The sequence below is a fragment of the Hippopotamus amphibius genome, chromosome 10 (assembly GCF_030028045.1).
Source record: "Hippopotamus amphibius kiboko isolate mHipAmp2 chromosome 10, mHipAmp2.hap2, whole genome shotgun sequence".
NCBI lineage: Eukaryota > Metazoa > Chordata > Mammalia > Artiodactyla > Hippopotamidae > Hippopotamus > Hippopotamus amphibius.
This window is the reverse complement of record NC_080195.1, coordinates 21,190,236-21,214,102: the sequence shown is the minus strand read 5'-3', so window position 1 is coordinate 21,214,102 and position 23,867 is coordinate 21,190,236. Positions and strand designations below refer to the sequence as shown.

The 23,867-nt window shown below is 40.7% G+C and overlaps 1 protein-coding gene across 2 annotated transcripts in view; it reads right to left on the bottom strand.

Annotated features, from left to right (window-relative positions):
* LONRF1 (LON peptidase N-terminal domain and ring finger 1) overlaps window positions 1-23,867 on the bottom strand; it is a 66,739-nt gene that overhangs the window by 5,918 nt on the left and 36,954 nt on the right. Inside the window, exons 11-12 of one of the 2 annotated variants that reach the window (XM_057696686.1) lie at window positions 22,836-22,988; window positions 13,132-13,614 (exon numbers count right to left, since the gene is read on the bottom strand). In XM_057696686.1, coding sequence (XP_057552669.1) covers window positions 13,456-13,614; window positions 22,836-22,988 — 312 coding nt within the window. In that variant the 3' untranslated portion in view covers window positions 13,132-13,455. Of the gene's footprint in view, window positions 1-13,131; window positions 13,615-22,835; window positions 22,989-23,867 lie in introns of those variants that run through there. The other variant, XM_057696687.1, reaches the window with a different exon arrangement.

Sequence of the window (23,867 nt, the reverse complement as noted above, 5' to 3'; positions counted from 1 at the left end):
CTGTGAGTCTGTTTGTGTTTTGTAAGTAAGTTCATTTGTATAAATTTTTAGATTCCACATATAAGTGATGTCATATGATGTTTGTCTTTCTCTGTCTGATTTACTTCACTTAGTATGGTCCACTAATCTTTAGGTCCATCCATGTTGCTGCAAATGGCATTATTTCATTCTTCTTTATGGCCGAGTAATATTTCATTGTATATGTGTACTACATCTTCTTTATCCATTTCTCTGTTGATGGACATTTAGGTTGCTTCCATGTCTTGGCTATTGTAAATAGTGCTGTAATGAACACTTGGGTGCCTGTATCTTTTTTCATTTTTATTGGAGTATAGTTGATTTACAATGTTGTGTTAGTTTCAGGTGTACAGCAAAGTGAATCAGTTATACATATACATATAACCACTCTTTTTTTTTTTATGTTCTTTTCCTATTTAGGTCATTACAGCGTATTGAGTAGAGTTCCCTGTGCTATACAGTAGGTCCTTATTAGTTATCTATTTTATATATAGTAGTGTGTATATGTCAGTGTCAGTCTCCAAATTTATTCCTCTCTCCCTTTCCCCCCAGTAACAATGAGTTTATTTTCCACTATCTGTAACTCTGTTTCTGTTTTGCAGGTAAGTTCATTTGTACCTTTTTTAGATTCCACATATAAGTGATATCCTGATATTTGTCTTTCTCTGATTTACTTCATTCAGTATAACAATCTCTAGGTTCATCCATATCACTGCAATGGCATTATTTTGTTCTTTCTTATGGCTGAGTAATATTCCATTGTATACATGTACCACATCGTCTTTCTACATTCCTCTGTTGATGGACATTTAGGTTGTTTCCATATCCTGGCTATTGTAAATAGTGCTGCATTGAACACTGAGGTGCACGTATCTTTTTGAATTATGGTTTTCTCCAGATATGTGCCCAGGAGTGGGATTGTGGCATCATATGGTAGCTCTGTTTATAGTTTTTTGTCACCTCCATACTGTTCTCCATAGTGGGTGTACCAATTTACATTCCCACCAACAGTGTATGCAGGTTCCCTTTTCTCCACATCCTCTCCAGCATTTATTATTTGTAGACTTTTTGATGATGGCTGTTCTGACCAATGTGAGGTGATACCTTATTGTAGTTTTGATTTGCATTTCTCTAGTAATTAGTGACGTTGAGCATCTTTTCATGTGCTTTTTGGCTGTCTGTATGTCTTCTTTGGAGAAATGTCTGTTGAGATTTTCTGCCCATTTTTTGATTGGGTTGTTTTTTCTTTTTTTGATAGTGAGCTGAATGAGCTGTTTGTATATTTTGGAGATTAATCCCTTGTCAATTACTTCATGTGCAGATATTTTCTCCCATTCTTAGGTTTGCCTTTTTGTTTATGGTTTCCTTTGCTGTGCAAAAATCTAAGTTTAATTAGGTCCCATTTGTTTATTTTTATTTTCATTTTCATTGCTCTAGGAGGTGGATTGAAAAAGATCTTGCTGCAGTTTTGTCAGTGTTCTTCCTATGTTTTCCTCTAAGAGTTTTATAGTGTCCAGTCTTACATTTAGGTCTTTAATCCATTTTGAGTTTATTTTTGTGTATGATTTTAGGGATTGTTCTACTTTCATTCTTTTACATGTAGGGTCCAGTTTTCCCAGCACCACTTATTGAAGAGACTGTCTTTTCTCCATTGTATATTCTTGTCTCCTTTGTCATAGATTAGGTGACCATAGGTGCATGGATTTACTGTCTGGACTGTCTATCCTGTTCCATTGATCGATATTCTGTTTTTGTGACAGTACCATACTGTTTTGATTACTGTGGTTTTGCTTGTATCTTTTTGAATTATGGTTTTCTCTGGATATATGCCCAGGAGTGGGATTGATGGGTCATATGGTAGCTCTATTTTTAGTTTTCTGAGGAACCTCGACACTGTTCTCCGTTGTACCACTTTACATTCCCACCTGTAGTTTAGGAGGGTTCCTTTTTCTCCACACCCTCTCCAGCATTTATTGTTTGTAGACTTTTTGATGATGGCCATTCTGACTGGTGTGAGGTGATACCTCACTGTACCTCAAAACTACATCACTCTAATAATTAGTATGTTGAGCATCTTTTCATGTGCTTTATGACTATCTGTATATCTTCTCTGGAGAAGTGTCTGTTGAGATTTTCTGCCCATTTTTTATTTTTATTTTTTTGATATAGAGCTGCATGAATTGTTTTTATATTTTGGAGATTAATCCCTTGTTGGTCACTTCATTTGCAAATATTTTCTCCCATTTTGTGGGGTGTCTTTTCATTTTGTTTGTAATTTCCTTTGCTGTGCAAAAGCTTTTAAGTTTAATTAGGTCCTATTTGTTTATTTTTCTTTTTATTTTCGTTACTCGTGGAAGTGGATCCAAAAAGATACTGCTGCGATTTATGTCAAAAAAGTGTTCTTCCTATGTTTTCCTCTAAGAGTTTTATAGTATCTGGCCTTACATTTAGGTCTTTAATCCATTTTAAGTTTATTTTTGTGTATGGTTTTAGGGAGTGTTCTAATTTCATTCTTTTACATGTAGGGTCCAGTTTTCCCAGCACCACTTATTGAAGAGGCTGCCTTTTCTCCATTGTATATCCTTGGCTCCTTTGTCATAGATTAGTTGACCATAGTTTATCTCTGGGCTTTCTATCCTGTTCCATTGATCTATATTTCTGTTTTAGCACCAGTACCATACTGTTTTGATTACTGTAGCTTTGTCAAAGTCAGAGAATCTGATTCTTCCAGCTCTGTTTTTCTTTCTCAGGATTGTTTTGGCTATTCAGGGCCTTTTGTGTTTCCATACAAATTGTAAATTTTTTTGTTCTAGTTCTGTGAAAAATGCCATTGGTAATTTGATAGGGATTGCACTGAATTTGTAGATTGCTTTGGGTAGTATAGTCATTTTAATAATACTGATTCTTCCAATCCAGTAACATGGTATATCTCTCCCTCTGTCTGTATCATCTTTGATTTCTTTCATCTGTATTTTATAGTTTACTGAGTACAGGTCTTTTGCCTCCTTGGGTAGGTTTATTCCTAGGTATTTTATTCTTTTTGATGGGATGATAAATGGGATTGTTTCCTTAATTTCTCTGGGAGTGTGTATTTAGAAGTGGCTGTGAGCTCAGGAAGACTTTAGGCAGCCTGTCTGCTGATGGGTGGGCCTGTCCCCCCACCCCCCTCACCCCCACCCCAGCTGGTTGTTTGGTCTGAGGTGTCCTAGCTCTGGAACCTGCAAGATGTTGGGTGGGGCCAGGTCTTGGGGCCAAAATGGTGACCTCCAGGAGACCTCACACTGATCAATATTCCCTAGGGCCTGTAAGCAGGCCCTAGGTCTCATAGGCCTGAAAGCAGGACTGTGGACCCAAAGGCAACTTTTGGAAACAGAAGCTAAGGAGGCCACTGGCTTCAGAGGCCTCCTCAGCTTCAACCAGGAGGTGGTATGGAGAACTGGCCTCTTCCCCATCTGGGAGGACTTCTGGCATGTCTAGCAGTGGACCCTCAACCACTGTTGTGAGCAAGCTTCAGCCACTGACCCCACCTGGACCACGCCTGGCTGTGGGGGAGGACCTGTGAGCCTTCTCCTCCTCCTAGCCCCATCCAGCTTCCCTGAGGCCTTAGTGGAAGGTGTGATGGCCCCAGCAGGCCTGTACTGGGCCAGGAGGTAGAGGTGGTTATCCCCTAACCCTGTGGCTCTCTGCTGGGCACAGCAGAGCTGCACGGGCCCAGACCTGCGGCAGCACACCCTCTCCTGTGGTCACACGGGGCTGCATGTGCACCACCTTCAGGGAGCCATGAGCGAGGCTGTCCTGGCCAGAGGCCACAAGGACTAGAGTGGGATCCAGGAAGCCTGCAGATCTCCTCCTTCCTTCAGAGGAAGCCCAGGTCTTTGGAGAAGACTGCTCAGTATCCTCAGACCCAGGGTTGTGAGCTCTGCCTGAAAGCCAGTTGTGACGTGATGTGTGTCAGATCAGTCCCCTTTGACTTGCCCTATGGCCACTCTTTGGACTATTTAATTTAGTCTCTCTGTCTCCCACTCTAGCGTTTGAAGCTTATTGAGGGCACAGACATTATTTATTTTATTCCACAAAGTCCCTTGTCACTATGAGAGCACCTGGCACAAAGTAGGCTCTTGCTCATAGGAAGCATCCAGACACATCCTGTGAATGTGTGCAGGAAGAAATTAACACATCTCCTCCGAAGTGTGGTGGGACCCAGAACTTTTAGTATGAAAGAAGCCGGAATTCTAACTCCTGGAAGATGGTTCTTTGGGATACTAGTTCACTATCTTCACAGTCTTCTGGCTTTCCAAATAGAGTTGCTATTCCTTGCCCAGCAACAACAATAAAATAGTACTGTCTCACTTAGATCTAGATTTTCTAACTATTTGACCTTTTTTTTTTTTATTGTTTATTTTTGGCTGCATTGGGTCTTCATTGCTGTGTGCAGGCTTTCTCTAGTTGTGACGAGTGGGGGCTACTCTTTGTTGCAGTGTGCAGGCTTCTCATTGTGGTGGCTTCTCTTGTTGCAGAGCACAGGCTCTAGGCACACAGGCTTCAGTAGTTGTGGCACGTGGGTTCAGTGGTTGTGGCCTGCGAGCTCTAGAGTGCAGGTTCAGTAGTTGTTGCACATGGGCTTAGTTGCTCCGTGGCATGTGGAATCTTCCTGGACCAGAGCTTGAACCCGTGTCCCTTCCATTGGCAGGCAGATTCTTAACCACTGAGCCACAAGGGAGGTCCCCACTTGACATTCTTAACCTTCATATATTGTCAACAGTATGGTACAGAAGTAGCGTAAGAATCTGTAAAACTTAGAATAAAAGTAACTTGAGTTGACTTAATAAAATTTGTTTCCCCAGAGGCCCCATTGATCTCTTAGTTTTGAAAATCAAACCAGCTTATTAGTGACATGAAGTCATTTGTTTGTATTTTTATCCATATAGGCAATCATTCTAGAGGTATTTATTGAGTAACTAATATATATATGAGGTGCTAGAATCATTCAGATATGTTGACTTGGGATGGGAGGATGATTTAAAAAAAATTTTTATTGAAGTATAGTTGATTTACAATGTGTTAATTTCTACTGTAAAGTGATTCAGTTATACATATATATATATATATACTCTTTTTTTGTATTCTTCTCCATTATGGTTTCTCATAGGATATTGAATATCGTTATCTGTGCTATACAGTAGGACCTTGCTGTTTATCCATTCCATATATAATAGTGTACATCTGCTAACCCCAGCCTCCCACTCCATGCCTCCCCCAACCCCCTCCCCCTTGGAAACCACAAGTCTGTTCTCTATGTCTGTGATTCTGTTTCTGTTTTGTAGATAGGTTCATTTGTGTCATATTTTAGATTCCACATATAAGTAATATCATATGGTATTTGTCTTTCTGACTTACTTCACTTAGTATGATCATCTCTAGTTGCATCCATGTTGCTGCAAATGGCATTAGTTTGTTCTTTTTTACAGCTGCATAGTATTCCATTGTATATACTTACCACATCTTCTTTACCCATTCATCTGTCAGTGGATATTGAGGTTGTTTCTATGTCTTGTCCACTGTAAATAGTGCTGCTATGAACATAGGGGTGCATGTATCTTTTTGGATTAGAGTTTTGTCTGAATATATGTCCAGGAGTGGGATTGCTGGATCATATGGCAACTCTATTTTTAGTTTTCTGAAGAACCTCCATGCTGTTTCCATAGTGGCTGCACCAACTTACATTCCCACCAACAATGTGGGGGGGTTCCCTTTTCTCCACGTCAGGAGGAGGATTTTCTTGTCTACATTTCTCATATTTACCAGCTAGTCTGAATGGATTTGTGAATAGATGTTTTTGGAGTCAAAAGCATAATTATTGAGTGTCATCTGTTGATTTGTCTTTAAATCCCTTCCTTTCATTTTTGGCAACTTTACTTACAAAGTTCCCAACTCCAGGTACTAGAATCAATTATATCTGAAAAAGGAAGTTTTCAACCAGTTTCAGACCCACTTCCACATGGCCTTTGCATCATAATCCTTGTTGTCAGTATGAAATGAGTGCTGTATTAATGTCTTGAGGCTGTGGTAACAAAGTACCACAAACCTTGTGGCTTTTAACAATAGGACTCTATTCTCTACATACAAAACCAGCAGAGCCATCTTCAAAGTTCATGCTGGAGTGGAGTGTCTCCAACTGGGGGACCCAAGATCAGAGAGAACCCCCCTTATTCACCAGGCAAGTAAGCACTGAAAAATGACCAACTGCTATGAGGCACAGGCAGCAGGAAAAGCATAAAACTGAGTATAAAACTCCAACACATAGGAAAAAACTTCAGGCAAACTGTTGTGATTGTGTTAAATTAACATTTGTGAAGTAGAGCCCTGGGTGTTGAGTCAAATGATGAGCCACAGTTTAACAAAGATTGAAAGGGCAAGTGAACTAGAGAACGTCATTACTCAGAGGTCCACAGCAGGAGGGGGCACACAGAAGGGTTAAGACAGGATGGAGACAGAGTGCAAGCAGCAGGACCTAGGGCATATGCCTTTATTAGGGGCCACAGGAGCACTGCTTTGCAGGTACCGGATTAAGGCTGGATCCATTAATTCAAACCATAAAGAGCAGGGTTAAAGTAAGCTCCAGGAGGCTCTTATGCACAAGTGGAGACAGCTAGGAGGCAGAGAGTGTTTACCAGCAGGGGTGTTGGGGAAGTCATATCAGGAGCTTGTGACTCCGAGGCTGCCATGGAGGGCATGTGCTTGTGGGAGGGCTGGTGTCAGTTCAAGGTGCCCCCGCCGGCCACTTAGCCACACAAGTGGATGCTGAGGCAGCAGTATTACAGAGTAGCTCAGTGAACCCCTCAACACAAACCAATGCCCAGACTTCAAGACAGAGCAAAGAAAATTATCTAAGCTGAAACACAGAGAGGAAAGAAAGGGAAAATAGAGCATCAAAGAGCTGTGAACGAATAGCAAATGGATTACATATGCATGTAACTGTAAAGAAGAAGGGAAAAAGAAAAAGAAATGTATATGTGGAGACATGTACGTGTGTATATATCTATGTTCATTTATGGCATAGTTTAATACATGTACAGTGAAATACCAAGTCTGAAACTCGAAATAAATTCACCTGTTTTTTCATCCTGAGAGAGAACAGGGAAGTTATCAAAAACTTGGTGTGCCCAGGTAAGAATCTAGATCACTTAAAGAACAAAAGTCGGGTTTGCATTAGACTTTCAGTGGCAGCCTGTATGTGTGTGCCCAGTATGGGGTCTGGTACTTAGGAGGAGCTCAACCAAAGGCCAGTGTTGCCCACCGTGAGACCTGGTTATTGCACACCTGTTTTCCCTTGCCACTTGCCACCCCATCTTAGGCTTGAACTTTGGAGTACAAGAGGTAATTCCTAAGTCTGTTCTAACGCCACCGATGTGGAAATACTCTTGGAATGAAAGGTATGTTTTTCTTTCACTCGCTGGCTTGCACAAGGAGCTCTTACAACCTTTCACCCTAGCCATTTTGTTTTCTTTGCTTAGATGTGTTGTAGCATGTTAGGCTGTTCAACAGCGATTTGTTCTGTATGTTGCTACATCATTATGTCTCTGTCTTCATATTCAATTTGTGGGTGATGATAAAATTCACTTCAGGAATCTCACATACACCCCCCCCCCTTCTCCCTCCTTTCCTTTCCTTTCTGGAAGAATCTGTAGACTATCTTGACTAACTTCAGTGACATTGGTTTACAGTGAAGTGGATTAAGATTTGGGAATCATTGAGTACTCAGCAACAAATGCATTTCAAAGGGGTACATGAGCATATGAAATGTTCCCAATTTCAATGTTATATACCATTGTTCTGTTGTGGATTATTTATTTATTTATTTATTGGCTGCACTGGTCTTCATTGCTGAGCGTGGGCTTTCTCTAATTGTGGTGAGTGGGGGCTACTCTTAATTGTGGTGTACGGGCTTCTCATTGCAGTGGCTTCCCTTGTTGTGGAACATCAGCTGTAGGCACACAGGCTTCAGTAGTTGTGGCACACAGGCTCAGTATTTGTGGCTCATGGGCTCTAGAGGGTGAACTTCAGCAGCTGTGGCACACGGGCTCAATAGTTGTGGCTCACGGGCTCTAGACCACAGGCTCAGTGGTTGTGGTGCATGGGCTTATTTGCTCTGCGGCATGTGGGATCTTCCCGGACCAGGGCTCGAACCCGTGTCCCCTGCATTGGCAGGCAGATTCTCAACCACTGTGCCACCAGGGAAGTCCTTGTTTTGTTTTTATTTGGCTCTCTGCAACCTGAAACATGGGGGATAAGAAGACGCCACAGTATGAGATTGGGCTGAAGATTATGAACATGTTAATGCTCCTTGGTACATATCATGCAGTATTATTTTCTAAAAAGGTTATTAGTGATTTACACTGCTCCCAAAAATATAGGGCTGAGCCCGATTTGGCCATCTCACCATCTTGGTGAGGTGCTTAAAAACGAGTCCTAATACCATCGCTGTAAAATGCACCCCTCCCCCAAGTGTAAAGTCAGAGAGTCACGTCAGTCACTTCCAGGCCCTTCACACATTGACCTTCTTAGATGCCTTAGAACTTGATGTGGTGGTAAGGTAGTGCAGAATGCCTGGGCTTGGTCAGTTCCACCACATAGTAGCTGTGTAATCCTTTGACAAATGACTTAACTACTTAGTGTTTCCATTTCCTCGACCTTCCAAGGACACTACCTACTTCACAGGATTTTTCTGAGGATTAAATGTGAGTGTTTACCACATTTTGAAATGAAGCATGTATGGTTTTCAATATCCTACTGTGACTAAAAAAAAAAACAAAGAACAAAATCCTTAAGGATACTTTTAAATTTTGGTGAACAGCCAAAAGCTATTTGGAGGCAGGTTTGTGAGAGCTCATTTATTAAGCTGGGTCATAAATGTCCTATCTATAAAAAATGTTGGCATTTAAATGTTGGCTTAGGAAGAAAATTCATCTCATTGAATTCATCTTGTTGAGCCTGTCATTTCCCTGTGGATCAATGAGCCAGACAGTTGAGTTATTGTTATTTTGTCTGTCCTCAGTCACCTGAGTTTGCCTTACTGTCCTATTTAAATAGATGAACTTGGTCCTTAAGAAAGCACATATTTTATTACTCTTGAGCTAATTAGTTGTATTGTTCCTTTTCTACTCTTTTTTAAATTAACTAATTTATTTTTTATTGGCTGTGTTGTATCTTCGTTGTTCGCGAGGGCTTCTTCTAGTTGTGACGAGCAGGGGCTACTCTTCGTTGAGGAGTGCAGGCTTCCCGTTGTGGTGGCTTCTGTTGTTGCAGAGCACAGGCTCTAGGCACGTGGGCTCAGTAGTTGTGGCTGTTGGGCTCTAGAGTGCAGGCTCAGTAGTTGTGGTGCACGGGCTTAGTTGCTCTATGGTATGTTGAATCTTCTTGGACCAGGGCGCGAACCTGTGTCCCCTGCATTGGCAGGTGGGTTCTTAACCACTGCACCACTAGGGAGGTCCCTTCTCTACCCTTCTTAAGAAACTTATGTCGGATGTTAAAACTGTGACACTCTCCTCCATGTCTCGATTTCCCCCCTACTTTGCCTCTGCTGATCTCTGCATTGTGTTCTGGAAAGGACCCCCACTTAACCCTCTGCCTCATTCCTTCATCGTTTGTCTGAATTCATCCTTCTGTCTGCTTAGTTTATTTTTACGATTCATTCATTGACTCGAAAAACTTTCATTGAATGTTTCTATTGATGCCAAGAACTGTCTGAGGAACATATGTTAGATCCCCAGATAATTTTTGGAACTGCACATCCTCAAATCGAAGGGCATTGGATGTGTCGTCTTGTTTAGAGTGTTTTTCCTCCAATTTGTAGGAGCTGACTGTCTACTTATCTTTGTCACGTGGGAGCCCTGCTCCTTCTGGCGGGTGTTGGTTCAGTCCCCAGCGGCCTGCCTCTGCTGACTGTGGGGAATGCTGCAACACACGCCACGTGAGCGAGGTCAGCAGCTTGCTGTCTGTGCGTGAGGGCTGGTCATCGTGCTGGGGACCTCTGGCTATTTAAGGTTTCGTGGTCTTCTCTGGCCCAACACCTACATACGGTACTTTGGCCTGAAAACAGCCACTATTGCTGCCTGCTGCCCAGGCCAAGTGCAGAGAGGCCAAATGATCCAGCCATATCAAGTGCAGCCACCCTAGGGAATCTGCCTGAGTTTTCCGAGACCCTCTACCAGTCTGGGGCTCCCCTGTGGTCCACCATTTCTGTAAAGCTATGCTCTCCTCTGGTCTTCTATGTCAGATCCCATTTCCATATCTCAGAAATTCCTCAAAAAGCACTGACTTTGGTTTTGCAATGGTTTTGCAATGCTACTTGATTTCATTTTCTTTACTGTCATTGTCTTGAACTTGGGGAGGAAGTTAAGACAAAGGTATTTGCTCAGTCTAACCATCTTTATCCAACTTCCCTTCTTAACTGGCATTTATTTCAACTCTGTTCAGTAGTCAGCCTATGTCTTGGAGACTAAATCTGTCTGCACTGCTAGACACTGGTCTTGATGCTGAGGAGAGGGTTTATGTATTTAATTCAGATAGCCTCCATAAGTGCTATAAGCAAGGTACAAGGAGAGTGCAAGTGGATTCAGGGTCCGGCTGAGTGAAGGCACTCAAGTTGACCTTGAGGAACAGAAAGAACTGGACATGTAGAGATAGGTATATGAGAAGAGGAGATCAACAACCAGCTACCTTGACTTGAAATACGGAATTCATGACAGAACTTGGTCAGTGAAAGTGGTAAGGGAAAAAAAGTCAGATTCTTTTCCTCTTTTTTCTTTCTGATAACCTGAATGGAAAGTACAGTAGGAAAAAGATTTCCAGAGATTAAAAAGAAAGTCCACAGACAGAATAACTAGCAGAGATCATTTACCACAAAACTAGGGTCAAATGATAAATAAAACCCATGAATTTCCATTAGTATGTGTGTGTACAGAGACAGACCATTTAATGCTGCTGTGTGTATGTATGTGTGGACACATGCAGGTACAAATCACAGATGTAGATTCAGCACCTGGTAACTCCTACTGCCATGTGATAACATACTTTGAGAACTACACAGAACTATATTGGTAACTGAACTCTTCTTTTATACCACCCAGATACTATTTAAGCTATTTAACAGGTTTTTTTTTTTAATTAATTAATTAATTAATTTTATTGGTTGTGTTGGGTCTTCTTTGCTGTACATGGGCTTTCTTTTTAGTTGTGGTGAGTGGGGGCTACTCTGTTGTGTGTGGGCTCCTCATTGCCGTGGCTTCTCTTGTTGCGGAGCATGGGCTCTAGGCGTGTGGGCTTCAGTAGCTGCAGTACATGGGCTCAATAGTTGTGGCTCACGGGCTCTAAAGCGCAGGCTCAATAGTTGTGGCACACGGGTTTAGTTGCTCCGCGGCATGTGGGATCTTTCTGGAGCGGGGATCAAACCCGTATCCCCTGCATTGGCAGGCGGATTCTCAACCACTGCACCACCTAGGAAGCCCTAACAGGTTTTTTTTATGATAAGAAAGTTCAATCTAACACTTCAGAAACTATTGATAAGGTACTTTGGGGGAATGGCCCATTCTTTAGACATTTTCTGTAGAACTATCGATTCTTGATTAGCATAATTGTAAGGGCAAAGGGTGGCCCTCTATCCAGGCAGTCATTTCTGCCTCTTTTTTTTTCTTTTTAATAAATAAAAACATTTACTATTAAAAGATGATTTATTTATATTTGAAAAATCCCAGCTGGGAAATTGGGGACTGAAAGAGTCAAGGCTCTTTAGTCAAGAGGAGTCCCCAGTGGGGGTAACATGTATGTAAGAGTCTTATCTTTATCCTAAAGGGACATGGATTTTTTAAGAGGTTGAAAAATGTGCTTTAGAGGATGGTTCAACGCCAAAAGCTTCCTTAAGACACTTCATGTTTGGTCAAAAGATGACCCCCCCCAAAAAAATTTTTTTTTGAAAGCTATAGCTTACGTCTTACAGCACAAAACAGTAAGTAAAACTCATCTATTCTTTCCTCTGTGTAGCTTGATTCCTCCACTGATTTTTTTTTACATTGACTTAATAATTAAGAAAAAAAGTATTATGAATTTAGCTTTTATTCAAAATTAAATAAGCAAAAGCAAAATTTTTAAGAAACTTTTACAAATTACTTACATAAAAGAAAGTTAAGAGGGACAGTCACAAGTCTGCAACGAATAATTACAAAAGTATCCAGGGCAGCATGAATACAGACCATGTCACAGCATGGTGATCGAACTGTGATATGAATAAGGCATAACTAACATTTGCACCAAGACCAGAATTAAAACCAAAACCAAAAACATACTTTAAAAGCTTAGTTCTACATTAAGCTTCTTCTCTTCCCTCAGATCCTTAATGGGTTTACACTATGTAATTTTTTTAAAATACATCATGTCAAACTATAAATTACACAGATGGGCAGTTAATGTGAAAAGCCCCCCCCCCCCATGTACAAACTGGAACTGAACTGAGTTCTCCATTTACCTTTATGTACAGTTAAGTGTAAACCATATTTTCACAGTTTTAAGTGTTTTATGAATAGATGCACAGTACCAAGTCAGGTTTGCAATTGTTCCTGAAAACTGGCTCTAGGTTCTGCATCCGATGCCTGTTGGCTATTGGGATGCGAGTATTTACATAAATAAGAAACTGTGTCATAGTCAATGGTCAAGACAGTTCAGCAAGAGCGGTATTTCCGACAGAGTGATATACTTAATACCATAGCTTACATACTTGTGCAAATTAAGCATTAGGACAGAGAAATTTGAGGCAAATTCAATTTGCAAAAACTTGTATCGCTACCTTGTAAACTTGGGCAACAAATGACCCTCGGCAAGTTCAGCTCTCTATGGCTTTTTTTTTTTCCTTTTAAAATTTTAAAGCCAGAGAAAATGCACCCATACGACCCACATGCACACGTGTACACATGCGTGTGCTTGCACACACAACCACCCATCCACACTCCACCCGACACACACATACCCCCACCGCCCCCACAAACACCCCCCCACCTCCACGCGCGTACATACCCCAACACACCCACCCCCCCCACACACGCGTGTACACACGCACCCACCCACCCCACGCACACACACGTGCACACACACACACAGAATTCTCATTTCATTTAGAGTATGGTACATAGTGCAACTTCATCACAATGTAGAGGTTTAACACACACAGTCTGTGTGTTTTTCTGTGCAAGTTCTTAGTGGTCTAAATCCTAGTTGAAGGTATTTGTTTGCAGAACCACATGATTCAGGAGGTTGAAGGAAAAAACAAAAACAAAAACGGTTTCATTACATTTCTCAAACCAGCACTGGATGTGCAAAGGCAGCAGACAATCTGGCCATCACCACAGCCAGATTAGGGTAATTTTAGAGGAAGATCCAAGCAGTTGGTTACTTAGATTGGTCTCTAGAAAAATAAGTCAGTATATGCTGTATCTTTGTCAACCGTTCTTTCAAAGACTTCATTGACAAAACCGACAGCTGGTAGCGGGGGTCGACGGGAAGGACGGCAAGAAGCCACCAACACCAGGCGGGTCCATTAGGGATCACCTAAAAAGAATCCACATTTTATAGTGCTAATGAGACAAATCTTTATGTCATCACAGCAGTAACAAACCACCACCAAGCTAATCTATACTGAGCACTTCAAGATGTCAGATTCTTTTTCTTATTTAAAAATATTTTAATTGAAGTATAGTTGACTTACAGTATTAGTTTCAGGTGTGCAACATAGTGATGTGGTATTTTAATAGATTATCCTCCATATGAAGTTGTCAAATGTTGACTATATTCCTTGTGCTGTACTTTACGTCCTTGTAACTTACCTATTTTATACCTAGTAGTTTGTACCTCTTAATCTCCTTCCCCCATGTGCCCCTCCTCCTTCCCTTCCCTCTGGTAACGACCATTTGTTCTCTGTATCTGTGGGTTTTGTTATCTTTGTTCATTTGTTTTATTTTTTATACTCCACATAGAAGTGAAAACATACAGTATTTGTCTTTTGTGTTCTGACTTATGTCACTAAGTATAATACCCTCTAGGTCCATCCATGTTGTCACAGATGGCAAAATTTCATTCTTTTTTTACGGCTGGGTAGCATTCCATTGTGTGTGTGTGTGTATACACACCATGTGTTCTTCATTTATATGCTGATGGGCACTTAGGTTGTTTCTGGTTGTTTCCGTATCTTGGCAATTGTAAATAATGCTGCTATGAACACTGGGGTGCATGTATCTTTTCAAATTAGTGTTTTCATTTTCCTTGGAAATATACCCAGGAGTGGCATTGCTGGATCGCACAGTTGCCCTATTTTTAATTTTTTTGAGGAGCCTCCATACTGTTTTCCATAGTGGCTGCACCAAATTCCATTCCCACCAACAGTGTACGAGGGTTTCCTTTTTTCCACATCCTTGCCAATACTTGTTATTCTTGTCTTCTTGACAGTATCCATTCTGACAGGTGTGAGGTGATATCTCAACAGCACTAATCATCAGGGAAATGCAAATCAAAACCACAATGAGATATCATCACAGACCTGTCAGAATGGCTATCTCAAAACCTTTACCAATCATGTAAGGAGGGCACTATTATGCCCGTATGAAGTGGGGAGACTGAAGCTCATATATGTAATGCACATTGTCCAAGATATCTCAGCTCACATGTGCTAGAGCCAAGATTGAGATAATCCGGAGCTGCCTCACAGCCAGCACTCCTTCCTCTTCACTGACCTACACAGGGTGCCTCAACCTCAGGCTACTGGCGTCTGGGGCTGGACAATGTGTGTTACAGCCACTGTCCTGTGCATTGCAGCATGTTCAGCACATCTCTGACCTCTATCTACTAGCTGCCAGTAGCACCTCCCCCATTCTGACGGTCAAAATTGTCTCCAGATATTGCCAAATGTCCCACAGGGACAAAAGTGTCCCCAGTTGAAAACTGCTCTCTTAAAATATATATTTAAAACATTAAGGGACTTCCTGGCAGTCCAGTGGTTAAGGCTCTGCACTTCCAATGCAGGGGGTGTGGGTTCAATCCCTGGTTGGGGAACTAAGATCCTGCATGCCACACAGCGTGGCCAAAAAATAAATAAATTTTAAAAGTAAACAAAACATTAAGAGAAGTTAATTGATATTCTTAAATGTCTTCAAAGAATTGTGGAATCCTAGGAAGGATATAAGTTTCAGCTTCCAGTTTTGTGTGAGAAATAAACACATCTCTAGCCAACAGTTGTGAGATTTGCAGAAGCTTTCCAGAGAATTCTTGAAAACCACCTGCTCCACTACTGCAGAGTGAGACACTGGTGGGGACTTCCCTGGGATTCCTAAGGATGACAGCAGCTTCCCCTCAAGTCCTGAGCCCGTGTTCTAGAGCTGTGTCAGCAAGAAATTCCCTGAGCTCTGTTGACAATGGCCCTGATCTGATCGTACCTCCTCCAGCTCTCCCAAGGGCTGTGTCAACTCTAATTCCAACAACAAACCCTTCACTCCTGGGATATAGAGAGTGGCTGCTTTTGTTTTCCTGACTGAATCCTGACTGCGACAATATGACTAACAGAAAGCAGTGGAAGAGGACTGCATAATAAAAGTGAGGGTGGTGGAAGTGATGGGAAAGTAATGTTGAATTTCCCTACAGGTTGGTTTGCTAACACTTAAAATTTACTTATTCAGTTTTGTGCTCATCAAAAGGTGTTTCAGGTTCAGTCAGCTTCAAGAAGCCAGGATAAGACAGGCATGTGGCCAGGATAAGAGAGGCATGTGGCAGCTGATAACATGCTGGACAAAGAATGAGAACTCAACTTGGAGACAGCATGAGGTTGACATGTCAAGTTCAGGTGAAGGATTCAATTGAGATTCAGGCAAACTTAGGCCAACCTTTGAAAACTAGAATGTGAGGCAGAGTCTATCACAGGGGAATCAATTCTCTATCCATCTGACTTTCATTTACAACCATTCCTTTATGTAATCTATTCCCATCTGACCACAAACATTTTATCCAACTCTATTCAAAAACACTTATGCCTAAAACTTAGTGCTTTGGTGGGACTATGACCAGATTTTCCAGGATAGGGACTCTTCTTTCATGCCTCTTGCAGTACCTGCAGGACAGCTCTGCTTGATCAGAACGTGCCTGCTAAATGCTAGTTAGATTAAACTCAAATGTAAATCCTAAATTCCTGAGCAAGACCGTAAGAACAATAGTTTTAGGAAGAGTGAAGTATAAAACATGAAGAGACAAAAATGAATTATAGTGGCAGGGTAAAATGTTGGGGATAGCAGGAGAGGTGACAATAGGTTTTTTAGAAGTATAGAAAATGATACATCTCTCAACTACCAAAGAATAACAGCAAAGCTAACAGGCTCGAAGGTGTAGCTGTCTTACAGGCACAATTTACTAGATGGTACCATGTCCTATTTTTTTTCCTTTTCCTGTTTTTTTTTTAAATTTAAGTATGGTTGATTTATAATGTGTTAATTTCTGCCGTGAAGCAAAGTGACTCAATCATACACACATATACATTCTTTTTTTTCTATTCTTTTCCATTATGGTTTATCCCAGGAGAGTGGATATAATTCCCTATGCAATATATGATCTTGTTGTTTATCCATTCTAAATGTAATAGTTTGCATCTACCAACCCCAAACTCTCAGTGCATCCCTTTTCCTCTGCTTCTCCCCCTTGGCAACAAGAAATCTGTTCTCTATGTCTGCAAGTCTGTTTCTGTTTTGTAGACAGGCTCATTTGTGCCATATTTTAGATTCCACATATAAATGACATCATATAGTATTTACCTTTCTTTCTGATTTACTTCATTTAGTATGAATAATCTTTAGTTGCATCCGTGTTGCTGCAAATGGCATTATTTTGTTCTTTTTTATGGCTGAGTAGTATTCCATTGTATATATGTACCACATCTTCTTTATCCATTCTTCTGTTGATGGACATTTAGGTTCTGTGTCTTTGCTACTGTGAATAGTGCTGCTATGAATATAGGGGTGCATGTATCTTTTTGAATTATAGTTTTGTCTGGATATGTGCCCATGAGTGGGATTACTGGCTCAATATGGCAACTCTATTTTTAGGTTTTTGAGGAACCTCCATACTGTTTTCCATAGTGGCTGCACCAACTTACGTTCCCACCAACAGCGCAGGAGGGTTCCCTTTTCTCCACACCCTCCCCAGCATTTGTTATTTGTAGACTTTTTAATGGTGGCTATTCTGACCTGTGTGAGATGGTACCGCATTGTAGTTTTGATTTGCATTTCTCTAACAATTAGCAATGCTGAACATCTTTTCATGTGCCTATTGGCCATCTGTATTTCTTCTTTGGAGAAATGTCTATTTAGATCTTCTGCCCATTGTTTTTTGTTGTTGAGTTGTATAAGCTGTGTATATATTTTGGAAATTAAGCCTGGGCTGGTCACATTGTTTGCAAATATTTTCTCCCATACTGTAAGTTGTCTTTTCATTTTGTTTATGGTTTCTTTTGCTGTGCAAAAGCTTGTAAGTTTGATTAGGTCTCATTTGTTTAACTTTGCTTTTATTTCTATTGCCTTGGGAGGCTGACCTAAGAAAACACTGGTACAATTTATGTCAGAGAATGTCTTGCCTATGTTCTCTTCTAGGAGTTTTATGGTGTCATGTCTTATGTTTGTCTTTCAGCCATTTTGAGTTTCTTTTTGTGCCTGGTGTGAGGGTGTGTTCTCACCTCACTGATTTACATGTGGCTGTCCAACTTTCCCAGCCCCCATTGCTGAAGACTGTCTTTCCCCCATTTTATATTCTTGTCTGCTTTGTTGAAGATGAACTGACTATAGGTGTGTGGGTTTATTTCTAGACTCTCTATTCTGTTTTATTGAGCTGTATATCTGTTTTTGTACCAATATCACACTGTTTTGATGACTGTAGCTTTGTAGTATTGTCTAAAGTCTGGGAGAGTTATGCCACCTGCTTTGATTTTTTCCCTCAGGGTTGCTTTGGCAATTCTGGGTCTTTTATGGTTCCATATAAATTATTAGATTATTTGTTCTAGTTCTGTGAAAAAAAGTCATGGGTGATTTAATCGGGATCACATTAAATCTGTGGATTGCTTTGGGTAGTATTCACATTTTAACAGTATTAACCCTTCCAACCCAAGAGTATGGGGTATCTTTCCATTTCTTTAAATTCTCTTTAATCCTTTATTAATGTTTTATAGTTTTCATCACATAAGTCTTTCACCTCCTTGGTCAGATTTATTCCTAGGTATTTTATTTTTCATTGCAATTTTAAAGGGTATTGTTTTTGTTTTTTACATTCCCTTTCTGATATTTCGTTATTAGTGTAAAGAAATGTAACAGATTTCTGTATGTTAATCTTGTATCCTGCTACTTTGCTGAATTCATTCATTTAGATCTAGTAGTTTTGGGGTGGAGTCTTTAGGGTTTTCTAGATATAGTATTATGTCATCTGCATGTAGTGACAATTTTACCTCTTCCTTTCCAATTTGGATACCTCTTATTTATTGCTGTGGCTAGGACTTCCAATACTATGTTGAATAGAAGAGGTGAGAGTGAGCATCCTTGTCTTGTTCCAGATTTTAGTGGGAAGGCTTTCAGTTTTTCACAATTTCATATTACAGTGGCTGTGGGTTTGTCATAAATAGCTTTTATTATACTGAGATATGTTCCCTCTATACCCACTTTAGTGAGAGTTTTTATAATGAATGAATGTTGAATTTTGACAAATGCTTTTTCTGTATCTACTGAGATGATCATGTTGTCTTTGTCTTTTCTTGATGTGGTATATCACATTGATTTATATATGTTGAAGCATCCTTGTGAACTTGCGATGAATCCCACTTGGTTGTGGTGTATGATCTTTTTTATGTGTTGTTGGATTTTGTTTGCTAATATTTTGTTGAGATGTTTTGCATCTATATTCATCAAAGATACTGGCCTGTAATTATTTTTTCTTTTTGGTGGTGTCTTTGGTTTTGGTATCAGGGTGATGGTGGCTTCATAGAATGTCCTTGGGAGTGTTCCCTCCTCTTCAGTCTTTTGGAAGAGTTTAAGAACTGGTATAAGTTCTTCTTTGGATGTTTGGTAGAATTCACCTGTGAAGCCATCTGGCCTTGGACTTTTCTTTGTAGGGAGGTTGTTTTGTTTTTGTTTTTTTACGGATTCTATTTAACTTCTAATGATTGGTCTGTTCGCATTACCTATTTCTTGATTCAGTTTTGGTGGGCTGTATATGTTTCTAGAAACTTGTCCATTTCTTTTAGGTTGCCAAATTTGTTGGCATATAATTGTTCATAGTATTCTCTTATGGTTTTTTGTATTTCCACAGTATTGGTTGAGATTTCTCCTTTTTTATTTCTTGTTTTATTTATTTGGGTTCTCTCATCTTCTTGGTGAGCCTGGCCAGAGGTTTGAAAATCTTATTTATCCTTTCAAAGAACCAGTTCTTGGTTTTACTGATTTTTTTTTCTATATTTTTAAATCTGTATTTTATTTATTTCCTCCCTGATCTTTATTATTTCCTTCCTTCTGGTGACTTCAGGTTTTGTTCTTTTTCTAATTCTCTTAGGTGGTAGGTTAGGTTGTTTGAGATTTTTTTCTTGTTTTTTTGAGGAAGGGCTGTATTGCTATGAACTTTGCTCTAAGAACTGCTTTTGTTGCGTCCCATAGATTTTGTTATGGTTGTGTTTTCATTGTCGTTTGTCTCAAGGTATTTTTGAATTTACTTTTTGATTTCCTTGTTGATCCACTGGTTTTTTTAGTAGCATGTTGTTTAGTCTCCATGTAATCTTTTTTTTCTCATTTCTTTTCCTGTGGTTGATTTCTGGTTTCATGCTATTGTGGCCAGAAAAAAATGCCTGAAATAATTTCTGTACTCTTAAATTTGTTGAGATTAGTTTTGAGCCCTAGTATGTGCACTTGAAAAGAATATTTATTCTGGTTTTTTTTTTGGACGTAATGTCCTGAAAATATCAATTAAGTCTCACTGTTCTATTGTATCATTTAGGATCTCTGTTGCCTTACTGATTTTCTGTCTAGAAGATGTGTGCATTTATTGTGAGTGGTGTATTGAAGTCTCCTACTGTTACTGTATTGCCACCAATTTCTCCCTTTATCTGTTAGTATTTGCTTTAAGCATTTAGCTGCTCCTATATTAGGCGCATATATGTGGACCAGTGTATAATCCTCATATTGATCCTTTTATCATTATATACTGCTCTTTATCTTTCTTTATGACCTTTGTTTTAAAGTCTGCTTTGTTTGATATGAGTATTGCAATTCCTGCTTTGTCATTTCCGTTTGCATGAAATATCTTTTTCCATCCCCTTGCTTTCAATCTGTGTGTGTCCTCTGCCCTAAGGTGGGTCTCTTGCAGGCAGCATATTGTAGATTCTTGCTTTTTTAATCCAGTCTGCCACTCTGTCTTTTGATTGGAGCATTCAATCCATTGTTATTTAAAGTAATTATTGATACATATGTATTTATTGCCATTTTTAAAAAAAAACATTTTTCTTTCCTTCTCCACATGTTATGGTTTTGATGTTCTTTTCTGTATCTCCATGTGTATCCTTTTGCTGTTCCTTGTGTCACTGCTTTCACAAATAGGTTTTTTCCTTTTTGATCTGTATACTGGCTAATTTATTTACTTTCCACTTGTGATTTCCTCCTTATATCTTCTTGCTTCTTTTTTATTTGGAGAAGACCTTTCAATATTTCTTTTAAAATAGGTTTAGTATTGCTTCATTCTTTTAGTTTTTGCTTGTCTGAGAAATTCTCTCTCTCCTATTCTAAATGATCATCTTGCTAGGTAGAGTATCCTAGGTTGTAGGTTTTCCTCTTTTAGGACTAAATATATATCTTGCCACTCCCTTCTGGCCTACGATGTTTCTGTAAAGAAATCAGCTGATAACCTTATGGGAGTAACCTTGTAATTAGCTCTTTTTCACTTGCTGCCTTTAGAAGCCTCTCTAACTTTTTCCATTTTAACTATGTCTTGGTGTAGGTCTGTTTGGGTTCATCTTGTTTGAGACCCTCTGCGATTCCTGTATCTGGATATCTGTTTCCTTCTTTTTGGGAAGTTTTCAGCCATAATTTCTTCAAATACATTTTCAATCCCTTTTTCATTTCCTTCTGGAATCCCTCCTGTGTGTAGATTGGCCCACTTTATATTATCCCCTAGATATACTGCTTTCTTTTTTTCCCCATTTGGCTTCCTGTATGCTGTGTTGATTGGGTAATTTCCATTATCTTGCAGATCAGTTATTCTTTCTTCATTATTCATTCTGCTATTTGTTGCCTTTAGCTCAGCTTCCATCTTGGCAAATGAATTTTCTAATTTTTCTTGGCCCCTCCTTATAGTTTCTAGTTGCTTTTTACATAAATCTGCATTTCTGTTGACAGCCTTGCCTAATTCCTTCAGTACTTTCATTACCTCCTTTTGAACTCCTTGTCTATTAGACTGAAGAGGTCTGTTTCATTGTTCCTTCAGGGGAATTCTCTCGGTCTTTTACCTGGGAGTGCTTCCTCTGCTTCATTTTACTTATATTTCTCTTACTCTGTGAGTTCAGGAGAAACAGTTATGTACTGTAGTTTTTGGAGGCCTATTTACATGCAGGAGCATCCCTGCACAGCTTGTGTGGGTTTAATAATGTTTTGGCGTGAGGGCTGTTTTTGGTTTGGATGCCTGTTGCCTCTTTACTCAGCATGTGCTAGCCATTATCCCCTGGGTGGGGGTGTGCAGGTGTGGGGCGTATTTAAGCTCCTGGGAAGTGGGGGCAGTGGTGGGCACACGGTCACGGGACCCTTGGTGGCTGTAGTGGTCTGCACCTGCCTCTGGAGTCCGAGATGGCCCCGGGGCTCGTGTAGGCCGTGCCCTGCTGTCTGAGAGTGCACGCTCAGAGAAGGATGCTCCCATGGTGGTCCTGCCCCTCTCCTGCGTGTCCCCCAACAGTGGCGCCATGACTCTCTGGCAGTCCCAGGCTTCTTCCTGTACTCCCTCAGTTGTGATGCACCGCACCTTGCCCCCTCAGGCTATCTCCATGCAGCCAACCACAGTCCTCCTCTGAAGCCTGAGCCTCAGCACCCAGCGCCCTCCAGCCCCAGCAGACAAGCATCTCAGGTTAGTGAGTGCTGGGTGGCACCGACCATCTATGCAGCTCTCTCTCTGCTCTGCCCTCTGCAGACTGGCTGTTCTGCTCTCCTCCATGTCTCTGAAGCTCCCCCTCTGTCCCAGCTGATCTCCCCACCAGTGACGAGGCTTCCCAATGTCCAGAAACCTGTCCTTTCACAGCTCCCTCCTAGGGGTGCAGCTACTTTCCCAATTCCTCTCTCTCTCTCTCTCTTTTTTTTTCTTCTTCCCAGTTATGTGTAGATTTTCTTGCCCTTTTGGAAGTCTGAGGTTGTCTGCCAGCATTCAGTAGGTGTTCTGTGAGAATCGTGCCACATGTAGATGTAATTTTGATGTATCTGTGGGAGAATGTGAGCTCCATGTCCTACTCCTCTGCCATCTTGATCAGATCTCCCTTGTCCCATTTTTAATTCCTTACCCCTCCCTTCTCCTTCTCTTATACTCGCTCCTATAGGCATCTCAGCTGACACTGTTTCCATCCTCTTCCTATATAAGATGCAGTGGATACCACTGTGCTAGAGAATATGGTCATGAGTAGAAACATGGGACAAAGGAAGTGTGCAAAACAAAGATGAAGAAACTTAATCTACCAATTTGGGTATATACAAAATGTGAGACTTTTGGAAGCAATATCAAAGCCATCATACCTGGAGGTTTTCCTCCCTCCCGGGCATTGATCCAAAGTGCTGAAGAATTTGGCTTCGAAATCTGTCTCTTAAATTCTGAAACCAGCTGCAGGCTTGAGAGTAGACCAAATCATGAAGCTGTCGGAGGTTCTCTATTTCATCTTCATTCTCAACCTAGAAATACATAACAGTCAGTAAGATGCCTGTGTCTAATCTTCCCATCCATACTATCAAACTTACGGAAATGGAAAAAAAAACATCAAAAAATAGGGAATACCTGTTTTGGTGCTGGATCAGACTATTATTCTTATGCAGTAAAAACCATACATTTCTGCCTCTCACAGTGCCAATGGGCCAGACTAAGAAAGACAGGAGGGCCTGACTTCCTGGCATAGCTACCCTAGCCTTGCTGAGTTAGCAGTGCAGCACTGCAGAACCTAACTAACAGCTCCCAACCGGGAGGGGTAAGATGGAGAGTTAGTTCTCAGATGAAGGTCTACAGGGGCTAGGAATTCATCTTTAAGCATCAGTGGCCTTTGAAAGCAGTGGAGCAAGAAAGCAGAGGAATACAGTTGCTACAATGAAAGGAAAGACTGGGGGAGGTCTTAGGTGTAGATGCCATGGCAAAAGCAGGAATAGGGCAGAAGAAAAGCATAATTACATCTTTTACCAGGAAAATGGGTCAAAAGAAAAGGAAACAAAAAAGCCCCAACAAATAGCTCAGCATATAAAGCCAGAATATCAAAAGACAGAATGCATTATGCAGTGACGAAATTCTCCTGCTGTAAAGGCCCAAGGCCGTGACTACCTCCATTCCCTCTGTATGCCCTTTGGACCACACTGCAAGTATAAAATTAAACGCATCAGCCTTCCAGCCTAAGATCCAGAAGAGTAGTCTCATAAAACACAGGTGGGAAGCTGGAACATTAACTCATCTATCTCACATTGATTTCTTTAACATACACTCATATCCCACTCGCTCCATGCCAGGGAGCACTATATTTCACATACGTTAATGCATCTGAACAAATACCAGGCCTGAGTAAGCCTTTC